At 34.6% G+C, this 18,599-nt stretch overlaps 1 protein-coding gene across 1 annotated transcript in view; it reads left to right on the top strand.

Annotated features, from left to right (window-relative positions):
* Cds (CDP-diacylglycerol synthase) overlaps positions 1-16,124 on the top strand; it is a 60,576-nt gene extending 44,452 nt beyond the window's left edge. The window contains exons 7-9 of the mRNA XM_067116656.1: positions 3,001-3,132; positions 7,135-7,269; positions 12,451-16,124. Of these exons, the coding sequence (XP_066972757.1) occupies positions 3,001-3,132; positions 7,135-7,269; positions 12,451-12,537 (354 nt within the window). The 3' untranslated portion in view covers positions 12,538-16,124. The remainder of the gene's footprint in view (positions 1-3,000; positions 3,133-7,134; positions 7,270-12,450) is intronic.
* Positions 16,125-18,599: the final 2,475 nt, after the last annotated feature.

The raw sequence follows: 18,599 nt of genomic DNA on the forward strand, positions 1-18,599 counted from the left end.
GCAGTTCTAAGAATGATGTGCATTTTAATTTAATTTCTTTGAGTATCCAGTTTCACAGTAAGATGTTATATTTATTGAAAAAATTGTATGATCAGTTGCACAATGTTGAAATATTTGCTGTGTTTTATATTGAATTGCCTGGGTTTGTTCTTGGGAACACAGACCTTTTTTTTATATGGGTATCTCTTTCGACACAAGCTGGTTTTGTCATTGTGGCATGGTAATAAGGTACTGTACTTAACAAGTGGCAGTTAGGTGAAGGGGATGGAGTATTGATGCCCATTTTTGTGATATCAGCAAGCCTGATCATTTTGCTAACCAGCCCAAAGTCAAGTTATTTATGTAGTTGGTGAATTGCAAAGGACTCGCCACCAAATCTTGAGGCACAATAGTTTTGACATTTTCAGACTGAAATTATGTCTCATCAGTGGTAACATTTTGTTTTTCACTTAGCCAGTCCCTTATAAAATCCCCTAATTCATCTATGATACCGAGAGACCTTACTATTGTCAATAATCTTTTATGTGACAACCTGTCAAATGCCGTCTGGAAATCCACATAGAGAATATGCGTTGCTCTGTATCATCGTATGCATCTTGAAAGAAATAAAAAATGTGGATTATCCATGCTTTTCCATTTTCCATGGTGACTTTCTAGAATTAGATGGTTTGATTCTGTCTCATTACATCATCTGCTAGGAATTCTTTCTCAGGTTCTTCTAGCTATCTTCATGGGGAGTCTCTTTGGTTATGAAGTTTAATTGATTACCATTGGTTCCAGTTTCCCATCAGTCCTCTCTTGAAAAAACTTTTCTCATTGTTGTCCTTCAGTAAGATGTTTTGCATGCTCCATGCTTGATTCAACAAGAGGCACTTCTAGGATTGGGAATCCATGGACATTTCTTTTGCATTACATTGTGGTGGTAGATTCTTGCCTTAATTATAGGTACCTTCTTTTATCTGTTTAGCTCATTCTTCATTGTCCAAGCTCTCATGAGAGACTTTTATTCCATTCATATCTTGAGATTAATCGAAATATAACACAGCTTTCTCATTTGGCACAAGCATGTTGTTGATTGCACCTCAGATGTTGAAGTGACTAAGTTAGTTCCACGTTGGTAATATTGATGCTCTCTTGACATCTGCATCTTTTATAGGAGTCTTGAGTTTGACTCACTTTGAATGCGAGGCAACTTTTGCTTTTTTGAGAGTTGTTAAGCTTTTCCCAACTTCTTCAACCTGTTAGTGGCAGCAGGACAATCATCTTGTTGACATCATTTTCTTTTTCTCCTTAACAATTGCCTCTTGGTTTCCTACTAAGGATAAAGTTTTCAAGGTCACCCACCCACCTTTTTGCCGTACAGAGGTTAGTGCACATGTTATTTGGTCTTCCACTTCCATAGTTGGTTTTCTAACTGTTTCATCCCAGCTCTTGACACCTTTTTCCTTTTGGAGCTGTGGGTTCCATACATCTCTCTTTCCCAGGGATCCTGTGTTCTTTTTGTGTCCCTTTCATGTTCTCAAGAGTGTCAGAAACTTGGTACCTTCCCACAAAGTTGCTGCTCACCCAGTGTTATAGAAATGGATTCATGGTGAGACAAGTGTGATTTTTTTTAAATGAAAATTTTGTATTACAATCCCATTGCTGTACTTACGTTATTGTTTCTGCCTTCTGATCCTAAGCTCTTCTGCAGCAGGATTATAATACACAAGAACACATGGGCTAACCTAGTGGAGCCAGCTGATATTGTTGATGTGTATGGGATTTTTTGTGACCTAAGAAATAGGCTATTTCTAAGTAGTGGGTTTGTACCAACAAAATTTAGTCAGAAGAATTTTGTAATTTGAAATGCATCTGTGGTTTTTTGAAACTGCTTTGATTTGAAGTCTGTATTTGTATAATGAGAACAGTTTTGACTCAGTGTTATGGCATTGCCAATACTTTTACCATTGACATTTTTTCATAAAGATTGCCAAGCTAATGTTGTTTGACTTAGGTTTTCAACTTTCATTTTATTCAGGTCTAAGTTTCCTTTCACATTCAGGGAAAAGTGTATATTAAAAAAATTTGACAGGTCAAAACCGTTATTTTAATGCATCTTTAAACTAAAGCCAGCAAGTAACTGTGCCCACCTGGTGGACCAAATGAGGCCAGACAGGAGGGCCTCCAAAAATAGATCTGAAGGATGAAGAATCCTACTAATATCTCTGCACTTTCTCAAAATGACTTAAGCAATATCTGTCTGCAAGGGTGAATTGGAACACAAAATAAAAAATTTCATGTGCAACCTCTCCCAGCATATTGCCAAGCTAAACTTCATGAGCCTGCATAGCCTCCCAAGTGCATGCTTTTTAAAATTAGATTGTGAATGGGATCTTGCAGTAAATCATACATGGTGAAAGAATTGATTTTATTCAGGCAGTAATATGTATCAAATATCACACATGCAAAAATTGTGAATTGAACAATCTTGCATTGAAGCCAAATGATATATAAGCATTACTATGTGACAGTATTGATAAAAACTTTTTGCACAGTATATTGCTTATTTTTGTTGGTGCAAGTCGTAGTTTGATTTATAACGTACAGTATAGTGATGGTGAGGTAAAAGTCTAGTTTGAATTTTAACATAAATTGATGATTAACTGTGCTTTTTGATTTGGCTGAAATGATGAGGAATGTTGTGGCACTACAAAGATGAGGTAAAGTAGGTAGTATAAGTAAAGAGACTGGTTAGTGGTTTAAATACAGTTAGTCATGGGGAGAAAATAGAAGGGAGTAGTTTGTTTAAAGGGTGTATAATTCTTAACATTTTTGCATGGTTGTGATATTGGTAAAACATCCATTGTCTATATTTTGCAGTTTGTATTTCCTTCAAGTTTGCATCCTTCTCTAGCAAAAGATATACAATTTCAGGTTTGATAGCTCCAGAATTTCAATACCATACTTTCCAAAGATGCTGTAATGTCGGTACCAATTTAAAATATTTATTTCTTACAGCTTGGTTGGAAGAAAACAATAACCATGTATCCATTTGTGCTGCATTCTATAGCGCTTTCAGTGTTCAGCAGTGTTATTGGACCTTTCGGAGGATTCTTTGCAAGTGGTTTCAAGAGAGCTTTTAAAGTAAAGGTAAGGTTAAAATTATAAATATGATTGGGTTAAATCCTGTTTAAAGCAATATGACGTCTGATTTTGATCTGTGATTATTTATTTCTTTCCCAACTAAGTAAAGACAAAATGTAATGTAGTGCAATTATATATTGGTTAGGTGTAGTGCATATACTGTACAAGTGATATGGCTATCAGTACTCATTATCAAATATTTGAGTCCTGTATGATAAATCCATGGAGTTCATGGGTTTTCCTTTCTTTTTATCCACCTTCCATCTAAGAAGATTGTGGCATTCAAAAGCTACTCTTATATACCCTCCTTGTACCTCTTCTTTTGTAATGGTTTTAGTTACAAGAATTCTGATATTGAATAGGTTTTTGTAGAAAGAGCAAACTATTACACCTGCTTGGGTTTAATGTCGCCATTTTTGGTAATTGGGTTACCAGGGTAAAACAAGACCCTTATGTGTAAATCTTGGTATATCATTAAAAATACTTAAGCTTTTTGAGGTCTGCAGTCATCATCTGTCTGGTTTTCATTTTGTCTGACAATGAGGGCAGTATTCCTCCTAAAACCTGACGATTTTAAAGTGTATTTTCTATAATATACCAAGATTTATACACAAGAAAAGGATCTAAGTACCAGCCAATAATAGGCATTAGAACTTGTCAGAGAATAAGATGGTGAGAATTGCCATAGTTTACAATATTTTGTTTGCACCAGTCTTTTGGTGTACATTTTGTATTCCAGTTTGTCATAAGAATCCTAGCTGAATTCAGGTTTTTTTTTTTTTTTTTTGAAAGGTTGATGATTGTACTCGTATTTACAGTCGTGAATTTTAGTGGGTTTGTGATGCCAAACAGTTATTCAGTGATACTTTTTATTTTAGTCAAGTAAATTTTAAATATAACCATACATACTTTGAAAATAGGGTATTCTTTTGTCAGAGGGTGAATTGAGGATCTGCTTGACAAAGGGGTTTCCAGGAGTATGTAATGCAGCCTCAAACAACATTTTCCAGTCTTGTACAAATGGTATGAAGTTTGAATCAGTATAAAAAAAAAAAGTACTGTACTGTATATCTTTGAGCTTCTCAGTTAATTAATAACTGTAAGTTGATTGATGAAATTTAGGCTGCCAAGCCAAACACTGGGAGTTGGAGTTGTGGGACAGCAAAAAAAAAAAAAAAAAAAAAAAAAAAAAGATGAAGTACAAGGTTGTAAAGGCGGAAAAGGGAAAAAATCCCACAGTTGCACTAAGTAGCAACTGTTAGAGGTGTTGGACAGCAAGACTGAAAAAGGCAGCAGGAATGGAGGTAAAATAAAAAAGGCTAGAAAGTGAATGCACCGAGGGGCCAAAGGGGTGCTGCAAACACCCTTTGGTAATGCCTATAGTGTACCATGAGTTGCACTGATGGCAATACTGCCCCTGAGAGGGAAAAGGCCAGGTAACACTGCATATTGGCACAACATTAGAGAGGCAGAAAGGCAAAGAGCAGAGTTTTTGACTGGTTTATTATTATATTTGCTACAAATTCTGTTGCAATACCAGACAAATTGTTACTAACTCTTCAAGACAGTGCAATTGGCAAATCATCCAAATATTGGAAAGGAGACCATCTCTGGCATGAGAAGTTGAGAATGCCAAAGTGAGACTTTAAAAGTAGGTTAAGGAGTATCTGTATACCATAAAATTATCCAATTTGAGAGCCTAGGGAAGAGGAATGTAAAAGTCCAGTTTGAAACCAAAAGCCATGACAAAAACCAATCGGCCAGCAAACTTAGAAAAGTACTGCAATAAAAGCAGACTATTCCTTCAGTACACCAAGCTATTGAATAAGCTCTGCTTTTGTTGATTAGAAGATAGCAGCTTGCTTGCAAAGTTCAGAGGGTGTCCATGTCATCTGTGCTGCAAGGTCCTCTGAGATATCATCAGAGAGAGAGAGATATTAACATGGGTATTGGAGAATCTTTTATTGAAAGTCATCATGAGTAAACCTGTAACAAAATGGTTTACCAACCATTTTGTTACAGGTGCACTCAGTCTTATTATTATTATTATTATTAAAAGGAGAATAGAATTGCAACCCTAGTTGGAAAAGCAGAATGCTACAAGCCCAAGGGCCCCAATTTGGAAAGAAGCCCAGTAGGAAAAGAGGAATTGAGTTGTAAAGAATAAATTATGAAGGAGAAATAACAGATAAAAACAAACAAGGTAATAACAAAACATAATTAATAAGATAACTAATAAATTAACGATGAAATGAGACTCATGTCAGCCTGCTCAACAAGAAAGCATGTAGTCATGAAAAAATTATCAAATAGGTCCACTAACTTGATTATGCCTGAATGTGTGAAGGGCATAAATTCCCAGACCTTTGGTCCCCTCAGGCTGGTCCCAAAAGAGCAGGACTCATGACGCCGATGCCACCAGCGAAGAAGATAGCCTAGCTTCCTTACGCTTAAAAGCTTTCCTATCCCTATCCTTAACCAGCTTTACCTGATGGGAACTGTACGTTTGCCAAAACTCCTGACTCCATTCCATACACTCACTGCATGTGTTCTCCTGGGAACACTCCTGACCCCTACATGCCGTACACAAAGAATGGCGGTCGTACTTAAGTTTAACCAGTTTGGAAGAGCACAAATTCCCTGCGCTAACTCTGGATCCAGAGAAACTGGAATCCGACATAGCTACCAAATTCACAGAGCTACGCTAGCTAGATTAATAAACAGGATATTGAGTACTTCACCAAGGAGAGACGCCAGAAAGAAGCGCAACGAGATGAAGGAAACCAAACAGTTTGAGACGGATGGACGCGCAAGATGCGTTCACAATACGCCCGAGATTGAAACTGACCTGGGTTACTGGGTATGTCACCTTCCACGCCACCCCCACCGGCATCCGATGGGGTTGGGTCTCCCGCCAATTATATCAGCGTTCCAAACAAAATTAGTGTTTTGGTAAGTATAATGAAACATCATTTTATCATAAAAATGTCATTTTTGTGTTCAAGGTTGATAAGGATTAAAGCAAGTGGTGTCTCCCTGATGCCCTTAGACTCAGAATACCCATGGATGGAATTGCCATATGAAGGGAAAACTTGGTTCCCCCACAAAAGCCATTTGTGAATATGTTGCTTCTTCCCAGAACAAAATTCAGGATAGACTTTTTATGTTGCTGGTCTACCACAGAGACCATTCACAGCCATCATACTATAAAGTTGTCATTGTAGTTGTATGCAACAGTTATTTCTCTTGGTGCAAGTAATCTTGTGCCCCTTCCAACCCTTAGGTGTTTCAGCAGACTGAAACCACTGCCTGTATCCTGAGAAGGTTTTGCAAAATAAGCAGGATATGCAGGTTGAGTTTAAAGGTTGGGTATCTTATTGTGCCACCCCTGTTACTCCCATACAACTGTCAAAACATGGTGTGGTCATTGACCTTAGATATTGGGACTTGCATAGCTCTTCCATCTGCAGTGTCACAATTGGTTCTGTGAAGCCCTAAATAAATAAGTTCTTGACTGAAATTTTGTCAGAATCTTGTGTTGTAAGTTTACCAAGTTACTTAATTTTTAACAGATGACAATAGGTTAAGTTACATCTAATTTTTCATGAAGAATAAACCTTTCTAGCCAGCACTATGAGTTAAGTATATTAATTCACTGTTGGTTGATGATTTCTCATAGCTGTAGTATATAAGTACATCTAATTTGAAGTTAAATAAGAATTCCTTGAATATATAGCCAGTGGTATAATCAGCCCCAAACCAAATTCTGTATCATCACAGAGTGCTTCATCTTATGGTAGGTTGTGTAAGGTTAGCGTACTCATTAGGGTTAGGGATTACTATGAAAGTTATAAGAAGAGTTAAACTGTACTGCACATTGTATAAGACAGTATATGATGAAATGTACTAAAATTCTTTTCTTTACAATAGCATTTCCTTTTATAACAATAATGCACTTTATTGGATGTTACATATGATAGGTCATCTCATTGTTTTTATTTTTTGCAGGACTTTGGTGATGTGATCCCAGGACATGGTGGAGTTATGGATCGCTTTGACTGTCAATTTTTAATGGCAACATTTGTAAATGTTTACATAATTTCATTTGTTTCTGAAACGTCTCCTCAGAAGCTACTGCAAAAGGTAGGAACAATTTAGTTTTAAACAAATTTAAAATTTTATAAGCACACATATTTGTCTGTCTCCTGATTTTGCCAGATCCTAGGTTTTAAAGGTTGAGAGTTAGAAGAGCAGTGTAGAATTTATTATTTTTTGAGGATTGCTCATGCCTGCTAAGAAGAGAAATTCTGGAAAGCTACAGGATTTTCCAGAAAGGTGTAGGGTGAGTAATTTTAAATAAAGCACTTTGGTTGTCATAGTTTGCTATAAAAAAAAAATAGATTATGAGCCTTGGATACTTCCAGTTCAAATAACAATATCAAATACCAATACAGATGGTAGAATATACACTGAGGCATTTTAATCTAGTAACTATTTGGAATACAGCAAAGATACAAAACTCATATGCAGAAAATTATTTAATCAAAGGATAATTCTTTCAGAAATAATCATTCACCATCACTTCTCATCAAAGCCAGTCAAATTACTTATGCCATAAATATAAATACAGCCATCTTTCCAGCAACAGAACTTATACACCAGCCCAGGTTTCATAACAATCATGCAATAGAACATATAGCAAAATAAGACCCCACAGTATAAAAATATTAGTTTTTTCTAAAAACCATAGTGAAATTTATATTTCAATATAAACCCATGTTTACAGTGGCATTTTGTTTGCCCAGAACCTTCTTTGAAGGAAGAAGAGCACCAATCTCTAATAGCATGAACAGTGTGCATGCACTTCTAGGTCTGTTTTGTCACAGCTGACAACCCAGCCTTTTCTTCATGTTGTAAGCCTTTGAAAATGAATGTGGGACAGAAAGAAGGATTTGTTTTTAAGAAGTTGTAATTAACTTTGTAAATTATATTTGTTTAATAACAAACCTATAACTTATAGTGGTTAATTTCAATTTAGGTTTGGGAGATTTCAAGGTTACAATCCCCAGACTGCTAAAATCAGATACTTGGATGTATGTGGGAGAAGAGATAAAAGCTACAAACCTTGTATGCATCCCTGTAGATTGTTTTTATATAGAGTTCAAAGCTTCAAAGTATATACAAAGAGGGCAAGTTTGTGTCTTTTATGGCTGTTTTGATGTGTCCCTTTTTAGAATGTCAACTTGCAAGAGATAGAATAAACTGAAAGACTAATGTCATAATGTACAATGAGGTGGTAAGTGAGAAGTAGCTGGTGATTGTTCAACTAGCCTATAATCCTTTTGTAACAAACTCTATATAAGCTTTGCTGTTACAGCAGGCCCCGAGGAGAGTAGGTCTCATACTGCTTAATGCAGACAATTAATCATTATCATTATCATTACCTTATACAACACAAGTGCCTATGTGCAATTTTACCACTCATCTCAAGCTTCCCATCTTATAGTTCTCATCCAAGTATGTCTGGCTTCCCAACTTATAGTTCTCATCCAAGCATGTCTGGGTCTTCCAACTCTTTGGGTGCTCACAGGAACCCAACTGACTGTCAGGTGCTGATCCCCCGCTGTTGGTGCAAAGTACATGTCCAAGCTGGCTCCAATCTCCCCTTGTAATATTCTTCTTCTGAAATATTTTAGATATGGTTTCATTGCCATACTATGATTCATGTACATTTAGAAATAGAGATAATGCTAGAATAGTTTATATTCTTACTTTCATATGCAATTTTAGTCTAGTTGACTTTCAAACCTTACTCAGCTTACTCAGCCTTCACATTGTTTGATTTGCCTTTTTTTCACTATACAGTGTTGGAACTCAAGAGAGCCTGAATTGAATTTCATTGTTCCTAAATGTGGAAGACTCTGTCTTATTCCTTTCTCCATCTAGTGTTATTTCATCCTTGTGAATACTTTCATTATTTCTGTTTTATTTGTTTATCTGAAGTCCCCTGTCTATTAAGCAAGCCTTATCAAAATTTTGCCATTTGCCCATGCAGACATTACAATTTTTATTTTCTAAGTCAGTCAACTTTCTAATCTTACACCAGTCAACTTTCAAATCTTACACCAATCTGTACCTTCTCTCCCATCTTCAACCACTTTTTTCATTATAAAATCCATGAGAAGGACAGATATTTCCATGTTGCACTTCCCTATTACTGTAAGTTAACTTTGCATCTGCTTTGTTCATGGATGCAATCATGCATCTGCTTTGTTCATGGATGCAATCAGTTATGTTTACAAATTTAACAGGAACCATATTATTTGTCTTTGGACACTGTCATATGCCTTATTGTATGGACACTGTCATATGCCTTATTGTAACCAACATAAACTACCAGAATGGATTTTTTGTAATAGGTTCCATCCACAGAGATGCACTGACCAAGTATAGTAACAAGCATACCTATTATTTTATGTCTTCAGTAACTCTTAATTCCCAGTGTAATTTTATTACAATTAAATTTCCAGTTAAAGTAGCCAGAAAATAGTAATAATAACAATTGTACTCTTATAATGGTGATGCTTGACTAAGTAATATTAGGTTACAGGTATTTGCAAACATCAGCCTACCAGATACCTCAGTTTTACATATAAGACCCAGGAGCTATAATTTGGGAAGTAAGTTGGGTCATATATGCCATCACTTATAGTACTAATATTAGTTTTTCACCGCTAGACTTTCTTACTTTTTACCATCTCTGATTTTTTTTCCTCGTCCTGTCAGAATTTTAGTTGAAGTCAGATATTTTTTGGTCATTCTTAGAAAGTGGTCAAGCTCCTAAGGCTGTTGAGTCTGATCTCACCAGACTTGGCAACCCTCAAGCATATCATTACATATACTGTATCTAGGTCTAAGCCACAGGGCTGCCTGTAGAGAGGGATTCATCCATCCTTTAAATGTAGCTTCATGGTAGGCATGGAAAATTACTTGGACAATTTTATTAACTCATGTCCAGGACAGTAACATTTAATATAAATATTGGTAACCACTCTATGGAAATGGAAATTCCTAAAGGCTCACCCTCCCTGCAAATGATTCAGTTGCATAATTTATAATAATTTATAAGGAAGTAGGGCCTTATAAAAATAAAATGCTTGATGTAACCTCGATTCATGTTGAATCTGTTTTTTGGAACTATGACTGATCAAGTTGACTGGTTATCAAAACAGAAATAAGAATATCATTAATAAATCTTCAAAATTTCTCATAAACAAGATAGCCATCAAAAGAAGTGTCTTTCAGACAAAAAAAAAAAAAAAAAAAAAGTGGTTAATAAGAAAAACTGCCGTTCATCATTTAAAAACCTAATTGTTAAGGGGAGCGTTTGACGAAAAAATCGAAAAATCAAAATTTTCTGAGATATTTTATATATGGCATCATACATATCCTGACTATCTTCTCAGAAAGTTTTATTAAAAAATTCGCCATAGTTTAGGAGTTATAAATAAAAACAGTAACCCTATCATAGAAAAAATTACATTTTTCGTATAATGTAATGATAATGTCAGTATATCGGTAGTAATTTCCTTTTAGCTATGAAATAATAATATCTAAATGCGTTATATGGCAACCTGTGGTCCTAGTACGCATCAGCGAAAGCCAGGAATCCGCAGGGCAGGCAGTGACGTCAGACAGTCAGTCAGTAGCAGCTCAGAGCTTGACTAAGTAAAACGCCGCGCTGAACAACCTGAGTCGTGTTTTGACACTCGCTTCATCTAGTTTCATTTAATGTTATATTACTTTGCAAGTCTATTGTTATATATTTTGGCTTTTCAAATATGTCATAAAAACATCAAACTGTGTAACAGCAAGCAAATAAATACACAGAGAAGCAAAAATATCGTATATCTCAAAACTAAAGTTATTGACATTCAAACTGCATCTCCTCCATAACGAATGCACCGATCTCAATGAAACAAAAAGCAAACGAAAGCTAGATAAATTGTCTACAAACAAATAGAGAGTTTTTTTCATTTTGTCCCTCGAAAATTTTTGGGGAATTTTTTCCAAAAATCAATCTTAGTTTTTTCAAAAACGAAAAATATTAAAAAAAAAAAAAAAAAATTGAAAAAAACGCTCCTTTACTTTGTTCTAATATATAATATCTGTCTACCACGTAAATTTGAGCTCTTAGTTTGCAAAAGTTATGGAGGAGATGCATTTTGAAAAATTTTTGGGGGGTGGGGTTACCAGCTAATGGGGGGCGGAAGACGAAAATTATGGTTACAGTCCCTTGCCCTATACAAAAATAAACCCAGGCACAAAATTTGAAACTGATTCATTAAAAAACACGGGAGTTATTAGCGAAAAACGATTTTATCAAACGCTCCTCATATCGTTATAAAACTTTGAAGGCCGATATCTCAAAACTAAAGTTATCGACATTCAAACTGCATCTCCTCCATAACGAATGCACGATCTCAATGAAACAAAAAGCAAATGAAAGCTAAATAAATTGTCTACGAACAAAAGAGAGTTTTTTCATTTTGTTCCTCGAAAATTTTTGGGGAATTTTTTTCCAAAAAATCAATCGAAGTTTTTTCAAAAAAACGAAAAATATTCATTAAAAAAAAAAAAAAAATTGAAAAAAAAAATGTCTCTTACTTTGTTCTAATATATAATATCTGTCTACCACGTAAATTTGAGCTCTTAGTTTGCAGAAGTTATGGAGGAGATGCATTTTGAAAAATTTTTGGGGGTGGGGTTACCAGCTAATGGGGGCGGAAGACGAAAATTATGGTTACACTATACAAAAATAAATCCAGGCACAAAATTTGAAACTGATTCATTAAAAACACGGAGTTATTAGCGAAAAACGATTTTATCAAACGCTCCCCTTAAGTACAAAATTTAGTAATGTAAATGTCAAGTATTACGAAACATGACACACGAACAGCATTTAGTGCATAGCAGTTTTACCAAAGTATTAAAATAAAAAATTTAAGAATGTTAACTCACTGGTTTGGTAAACTACTAGTACAGTAATAATAATAATGATAATATAAATAATAATAATAATTGTCGCCTTTATTTTGTGATAACAGTAGATGATAGTGAAAGAAATGTCCTCATAGCTCAAATGATATAGTACTGTATAAGTTACACTTCTGTCATTGAAGGGAATGGATTGAAATTTCACAGATATAGTGTTAGTGGGATTGGAAACAGTAAGGAATAATTTTTAATGTGTTTGTACTTTAATTTTTTTGCATTGAGTGGAATATAATACATAAATTTAAATGTTTTTTTTCTATATTACAGGTGTATATGTTGAAACCTGAGCAGCAACTTCAGTTGTACAATATGCTTCAAGACTCCCTTATTGCTCGTGGTATCTTGCAACCATAAATTGTGGTATCTAGCAACCATAAATCATTCTCAGTGTGAACCATACCTAGTATAGCTTTTTATTTGTGGTAGAAAATGTGGACCAGCTGTGTAGGTGTTTTGAAAGAAGAGCTGTTAGATTTGAGAGGTACAGTACAGTATATACTATACAAGATTTCATTGAACAGTCTTAAAGGCAAAGCCAGTTTCTCATTTCTACATTTGATCTTAATTACAACAAATTGAATTTGTTATTAAATTATTGAAGTTCCAGATTGAAGTGTTGTCAAGGTACAAATGAGGGAAGCTGTTTAAATACCATATGTAACATTTATTTTAGTGTACATTACTTTCTTTTCTTTAGAAGATTGATGAAAGGATTCCTTTTAATTTACAGTTTTCTTTTCTTTTGAAGAATGATGAAAGGATTCCTTTTCATTTACTAAGTTTATATCAAAGTGAAGAATGTGTGTACAGGGAAATTTTTGCAACCTTCTGAATGCTTACTCTGTACTACAGTGTCCTTTTATGTAAACTGTTGTATCTAATAGTTGCAGTCATTAGGAATGTTATGAAAACATTGGGTGCCTGCAACATCTGGCTACTTTATAGTGGATGGTGAAGATTGCAAATTTCCCACTGAGGGAACCACAAGTTCCGGCCATGTTTATTTTGGAGCTTCTAATCATTTTGAGATCTTCATTCTTAATTTACTAGCATGCCTAAAAAAAGGATATTTTTTACAGCCATTTGATATTTTTATACAGATGAAACTTATTTTCATTTTATGAACATTTGCGAAATATATAGTAGACATCAAATAATTCAACTTTCAGACTGTCATGCATTAATCTGTGAAAGGAAAGAGAATCCAGAAATTGCCTGTTATTTCAATGAGCATTGCACAAAAGTGGTTAAAAGCATGCCGTCATATAAAAAAAATGAAAATATCACTTCAGTCTTTAAAATAAATGTTTATTGTTTAAGCCTTGATTATGTTGATAATATGCAATAGTGTAATGATTAAATACTTAGCAACTTTGGGGAACAGCATATATTGACAACATATTTTCTATTTCATGTGATTGAATAGGAATGATATAAAAACAGTTTCACCATAATTAGTGTGGTTTAAAATTGCCCAGATGCACTGTAAAGGTCCATCAATCCAAGTGGTTAAGGGTTAATGTGAAACTTTGAATGCACTTTCTTCCACTCAGTTTTTGCCTCACTAGTGTGGTGTATTCTTTTCACAAAAGTCATAGGAACACTGTTCCTTGCTAATATAGGACATCAGATAGAATGTTGTTTGGTATGCACTGTAAGCAGAATTATGTAATAGGGTTTCTTAATATCTCAAGGTATTCTAATACTCTACATGGCATTTATCCATATAACAGTTGGTCTTGTCTTAACTTATTGTGATTAATTTGCTTACTGTTCCTTTTCTGTATGTGTGCTCTTTGTAGAAGTGAAAGAGTGGTGTGAGATTGACAGTTTCTTTTCAGGGTACATTTAAACTAAATAATCTTCAAAGCATTTTCTTTTCTGTATACAGGAAGATTGTGATCATTACCTTTTACTTTCATGCAGCTGTATGGACAAAAAAAAATTTTCTTTGGTAATACCCAAACTCTTCTTTCAAAGAATTCAACAGCAGCCCTTCCCCATTTCATAGATAATTATTAAATTTACTTTACAATACTTTATGAGAAAAAGTATGTTGTCAAGTTTGAGAGAGTAATTATTTGTCACTTTTATGTACTTTCTATATTTATGATTTTAATTACTTATTATTGTATCACTCTTTAGTGGCGCTTTCTTTCATTGTTATTAATTTTATGTTTAGAAGCTGTAAATTTTATACACATTTTACTTACACATATTGTGTCTTGTACATATATTTTGTTGTGACTGCGCTAGGTAATAAATGACAATGCTTTCTGAACTGACTAGTTATGTCTTTGTTCATGGAGTAATGCTGAAGCAGTTGCTTAATACTTGGTGGAGACATATGACAGGGTTGATTATTTGCTATACTTTATCAGACAGTTTTTCTTATTACATTGTAATTAATCCTTGTACTGTACTTCAAGCTGCAAGAGGTACAAATATTTAACAGAATTTTAGGTGCCATTTCCCAATCTGCTAAAAATCTTTGATTTTTTTTTATTGCCATACATTGTTTTGATCTAATAAATATGAACACATGTTTATACCCCATTACATTCCAACATGTGATCAGGAAGTAATGTAAGCTTCATGTAATCCAAGACCATTACAATACTTTATATAGTATGAAAATTTGTTTGACAACACTGTCAGAACTGTTTAGCAATGATCCTAGTAACCTTCCTTAAAGCTGTTACAGATTTTTATTACTCCTTTTGACATGTCAAAAATTTACTTTTCATATGGTACCTGAGAGTACTGGTAATCTTTCTCACTAGTAACAGTTGTATTACTGTTAGGCATATTTTTTCATGTATTCTTCCCCTGTAGTAGTTTACATAATTACTTGTAAGATGTTTGGAAATTGTTTTAAACAGAGAGAACTTTTGTTATGCACCATTTACATTCCTTCAGTCTTACATTCAGTTTTTTTACTTGTAATTTTATATCCTTAATTGGCATCTCCATTACCTTGAAGGCATTGTTCTTTAGAGTATTTTTTGTTATCATTTCATGTTAATTTCTTCATTTGATACTAGTTTCACCTAGTTGTATTATTTGTGCTAATTGTATGTTTCATAATTTATTTGTTATTGCATAGTTTAAATTAGTTGTCCTTAAAATCATGGTTCTGTTATTTTATAGCACTGAGATTGGTGGTGCATTTGGTAGTCTTTGCATTTCCATATCTTTATTGCTGTCTTATATGCTTGATTCCATATTTCTTGAAGTTGCATAACTCTCCTTATTTTATACTCATAATTCAGTATCTGTATTTTACCCTGGAAGCATGTTTTAAGTGGCCCAAGGATTTATCAGTGAGGTTTTATGAAACATTTACCTTAAAGGCCATATTTTAATGCAGTCTAGCTGGATTTTTACATCTCGCTTAGCTGTTATATCCTCAGAGAATTTATCTGAGTTGAGAGGGAAAATAAAGGATATTTAAGGTAAATTTAAGTACTAAAACAATGTTTTTCATTATCTGGATTGTATTAATTTTTAATGGTATGAACATACTATTCCAACAGAAGCCATTATTTCTCAAAATTTCATTAAATGAGCAAGATTTTGTAGTAACTAACTTTCATGGGCATTAAATGAGCAAGATTTATTAGTAACTTTCATGGACTTAATCTAATGTAAGTACTCAAGTCTTTCTCTACCCCTCCCCAATTTTATTTAACTAAATTTTGAAATATTAACAGGAAAGGTAAGGAACTGATTTGGGAAAGAAATATACAGTATATATTATACAGTAGTTCTTTACTGGAAAATTAGACATAAAAAAGTTTATAAACAAAAGACAAACAAGACAGACATAATCATTACATATACGAGGTGTGATCATAAAGTACCAGGACTGGTGCTATAAAAAAAAACTACAACACATACCATTTTAGCATTTCCTTCGAAGTAGTCCCCTTCGGAAGCCACACACTTTATCCAGAGCTGTTTCCACTGATGGAAGTATTCCTGAAACTCATTTTCTGGGATAATCAACAGCTGCCTTGCCGCATTCACTTGGATCTTCTCGATGTCCTGAAATCTCCTTCCTTTCAAGTGGGATCTGATTTTTGGAAAGAGGAAAAAGTCGCAAGGGGCAAGATATCTGGGGTATGCGGTGCTGTTGGACTTGGGGGATGTCGTGCTTGGCCAAAAACTGCTGCACAAGCTGGTCTCAATGGGCAGGTGTGTTGTCATGGTGCATTTGCCACTCACCAGATGCATGCAATTCTGGCCTTTTCTGACGAATAGCATGCTACAAATGCCGCAACACAACACAATGGTACTCATTGTTTACTGTCTGACCAGGTGGAGCATACTCATGATGAACAATTCCTTGTAGTCGAAGAAAACAGTGTTTTTCTCAGTTCTACTGGTTGCGGGTCTCCCAGAATGTTCATTACTACATATCGACATTTTGTCGGCCATCATGAAAACGTCTGAAACACTCGTACACTCGTGTGCAGCTCATACACTCCTCTCCATACACTTTTTACAACTTTGCATAGGTCTGTGAACAGGTATCACCAAGCTTTTGGCAAACTTTGATGCAGAATTTCTACTCAATTTTCTCCATCATATTCAATGCGACGACCACACACTACACACACTCCCTCCAAGCACTGCTGTAAAGAGCGGAAGTGAGCTAGGATGCTAAAAACTTTGTGTACACACATAGTGGGGTTCATGGTCAATCTGTGGCTAGTGGCCTCATTCTGTGTAATTTAGCTCTTTTACTATAGCAACAGTCCCGACACTTTATTATCACACCTCGTACTATACATAATTAATACATGTACCATGTAAAATTATTGTATACCTTTAGTTACAGTGCACTGGGAAAAGTTCACAATTTCACAATTTTGAAAAATATCAGAAATCACAGTAGCTGGAATGGGTGTAAAATCTGTACTGATACATGTCAATGCAGTTTTATAAGTAGCTCGCAAAAGAATTCGGCACTTCAAATGCACACCACATAGTTACAGAGAAAGTGATGTTAAGATGTAGATTAGTGAAGTTTATATGAAAATTATCTGGCTTACACAGTTATTCTTGATGCGCTTCACACATTCTGATTACCATTTTTCATGAGGTAGGGGCTTTCAGGGAGGCAGAGGTGATTTTGGTATGGCTGCCAGAGGCCACCGACCTATTTTCTATTGTAATAGTTGGCATTGCTTTGTTTCTTGGGTCTCTGTTGATGATGGTAGGTAACAATTCCAGTTTCTTTACAACAAATTCATTCCCCGTTTTAATTTGCAATGTATAATGCCTCAAGAGGCTGGAGTTTTTTTTGGTGGGAACAGAATCTGGAAGGTGGCAGGAAAGACAATTGAGAGAGGGTTGATGTCATGCTTGTGTAGATCAGAGGACATCCCTAGGTTGGGCACTTGTAAATACATGTCCCATCTCTTTACAATGTTAGTCAGGAGCACGTTTTTGTTCTGGAAAAGTTCTGATGTTCTTTGATTTTTATGATGGATGATCTGGGTTATTTTATTGCAATGCAAGGTGGTGGTGATACCTTAACTTTACAAAAGGCAACACCATCCTGGCAGTTTGCAATGTATTGCTCCCTTATACTGCATAAAAGTTTCGTTATAGTGCCTCATTCGAGATTTGGTTATTTTCTTTTGTCATTTACTGTGGTGACGTATTTTTCATTTTTCTTAGAAAAAACAATTGTTGAAGAGGATCTGAAATAATCCTCTATACAAAAAATTGGATGTAGGCACACACACTTGCAGTCACAAGTTAGTAAATTTCTGGATTTTTCTATAATGATGCCATTAAAAAGGTTGTTTTTAAACTATATTACTGTGACATTGACAAGTATGCCTTTTTGTTATTCGATTCTCATTTAGTTATTTACTTTGTTGTATAACCTTGCCTTGATTTAACTTGTTCTATTTTGCTTTTCAATCTTCTTCCAATACTGTATACTTCAATTAACAGCACCTGAATCTAGTCAGATTTTTTTTTTTTTTTTTTTTTTTTTTGCAAATCTACTTCATCCAACTACTATTCAAGTTTCTTGACAAATAATACCCACCATTTTTGGTAAGGTTACTTTCCTTTTTTATGGAAGGAATATTGTGACGAACTTCTCAGCCTAGTTATTTTCCAAAAGAATTTTTTTTGGTCAGGGGGTTAAATTCTTTCTACAGTTTCCTTATAGTTTATATAAATTAATTCACTTGTGTGAAACAGTCCTTTTATGACATTTAAAATAAAAGGGGTCTCAAGCATAAAGATGTATCATTTAACTGGAATTGACATATACTGTAGACAGGATTTCGTTTGACTAAGTAAAAAATCTTGCATCAGGTTTTCAGCATCACTAAATTGCCCATAAAAGTTTTTGATCACTCCATTCCATCATATCTGCCTACTTTGAATTT

Source organism: Macrobrachium rosenbergii, chromosome 14 (genome assembly GCF_040412425.1).
Source record: "Macrobrachium rosenbergii isolate ZJJX-2024 chromosome 14, ASM4041242v1, whole genome shotgun sequence".
NCBI classification, from domain to species: Eukaryota; Metazoa; Arthropoda; class Malacostraca; order Decapoda; family Palaemonidae; genus Macrobrachium; species Macrobrachium rosenbergii.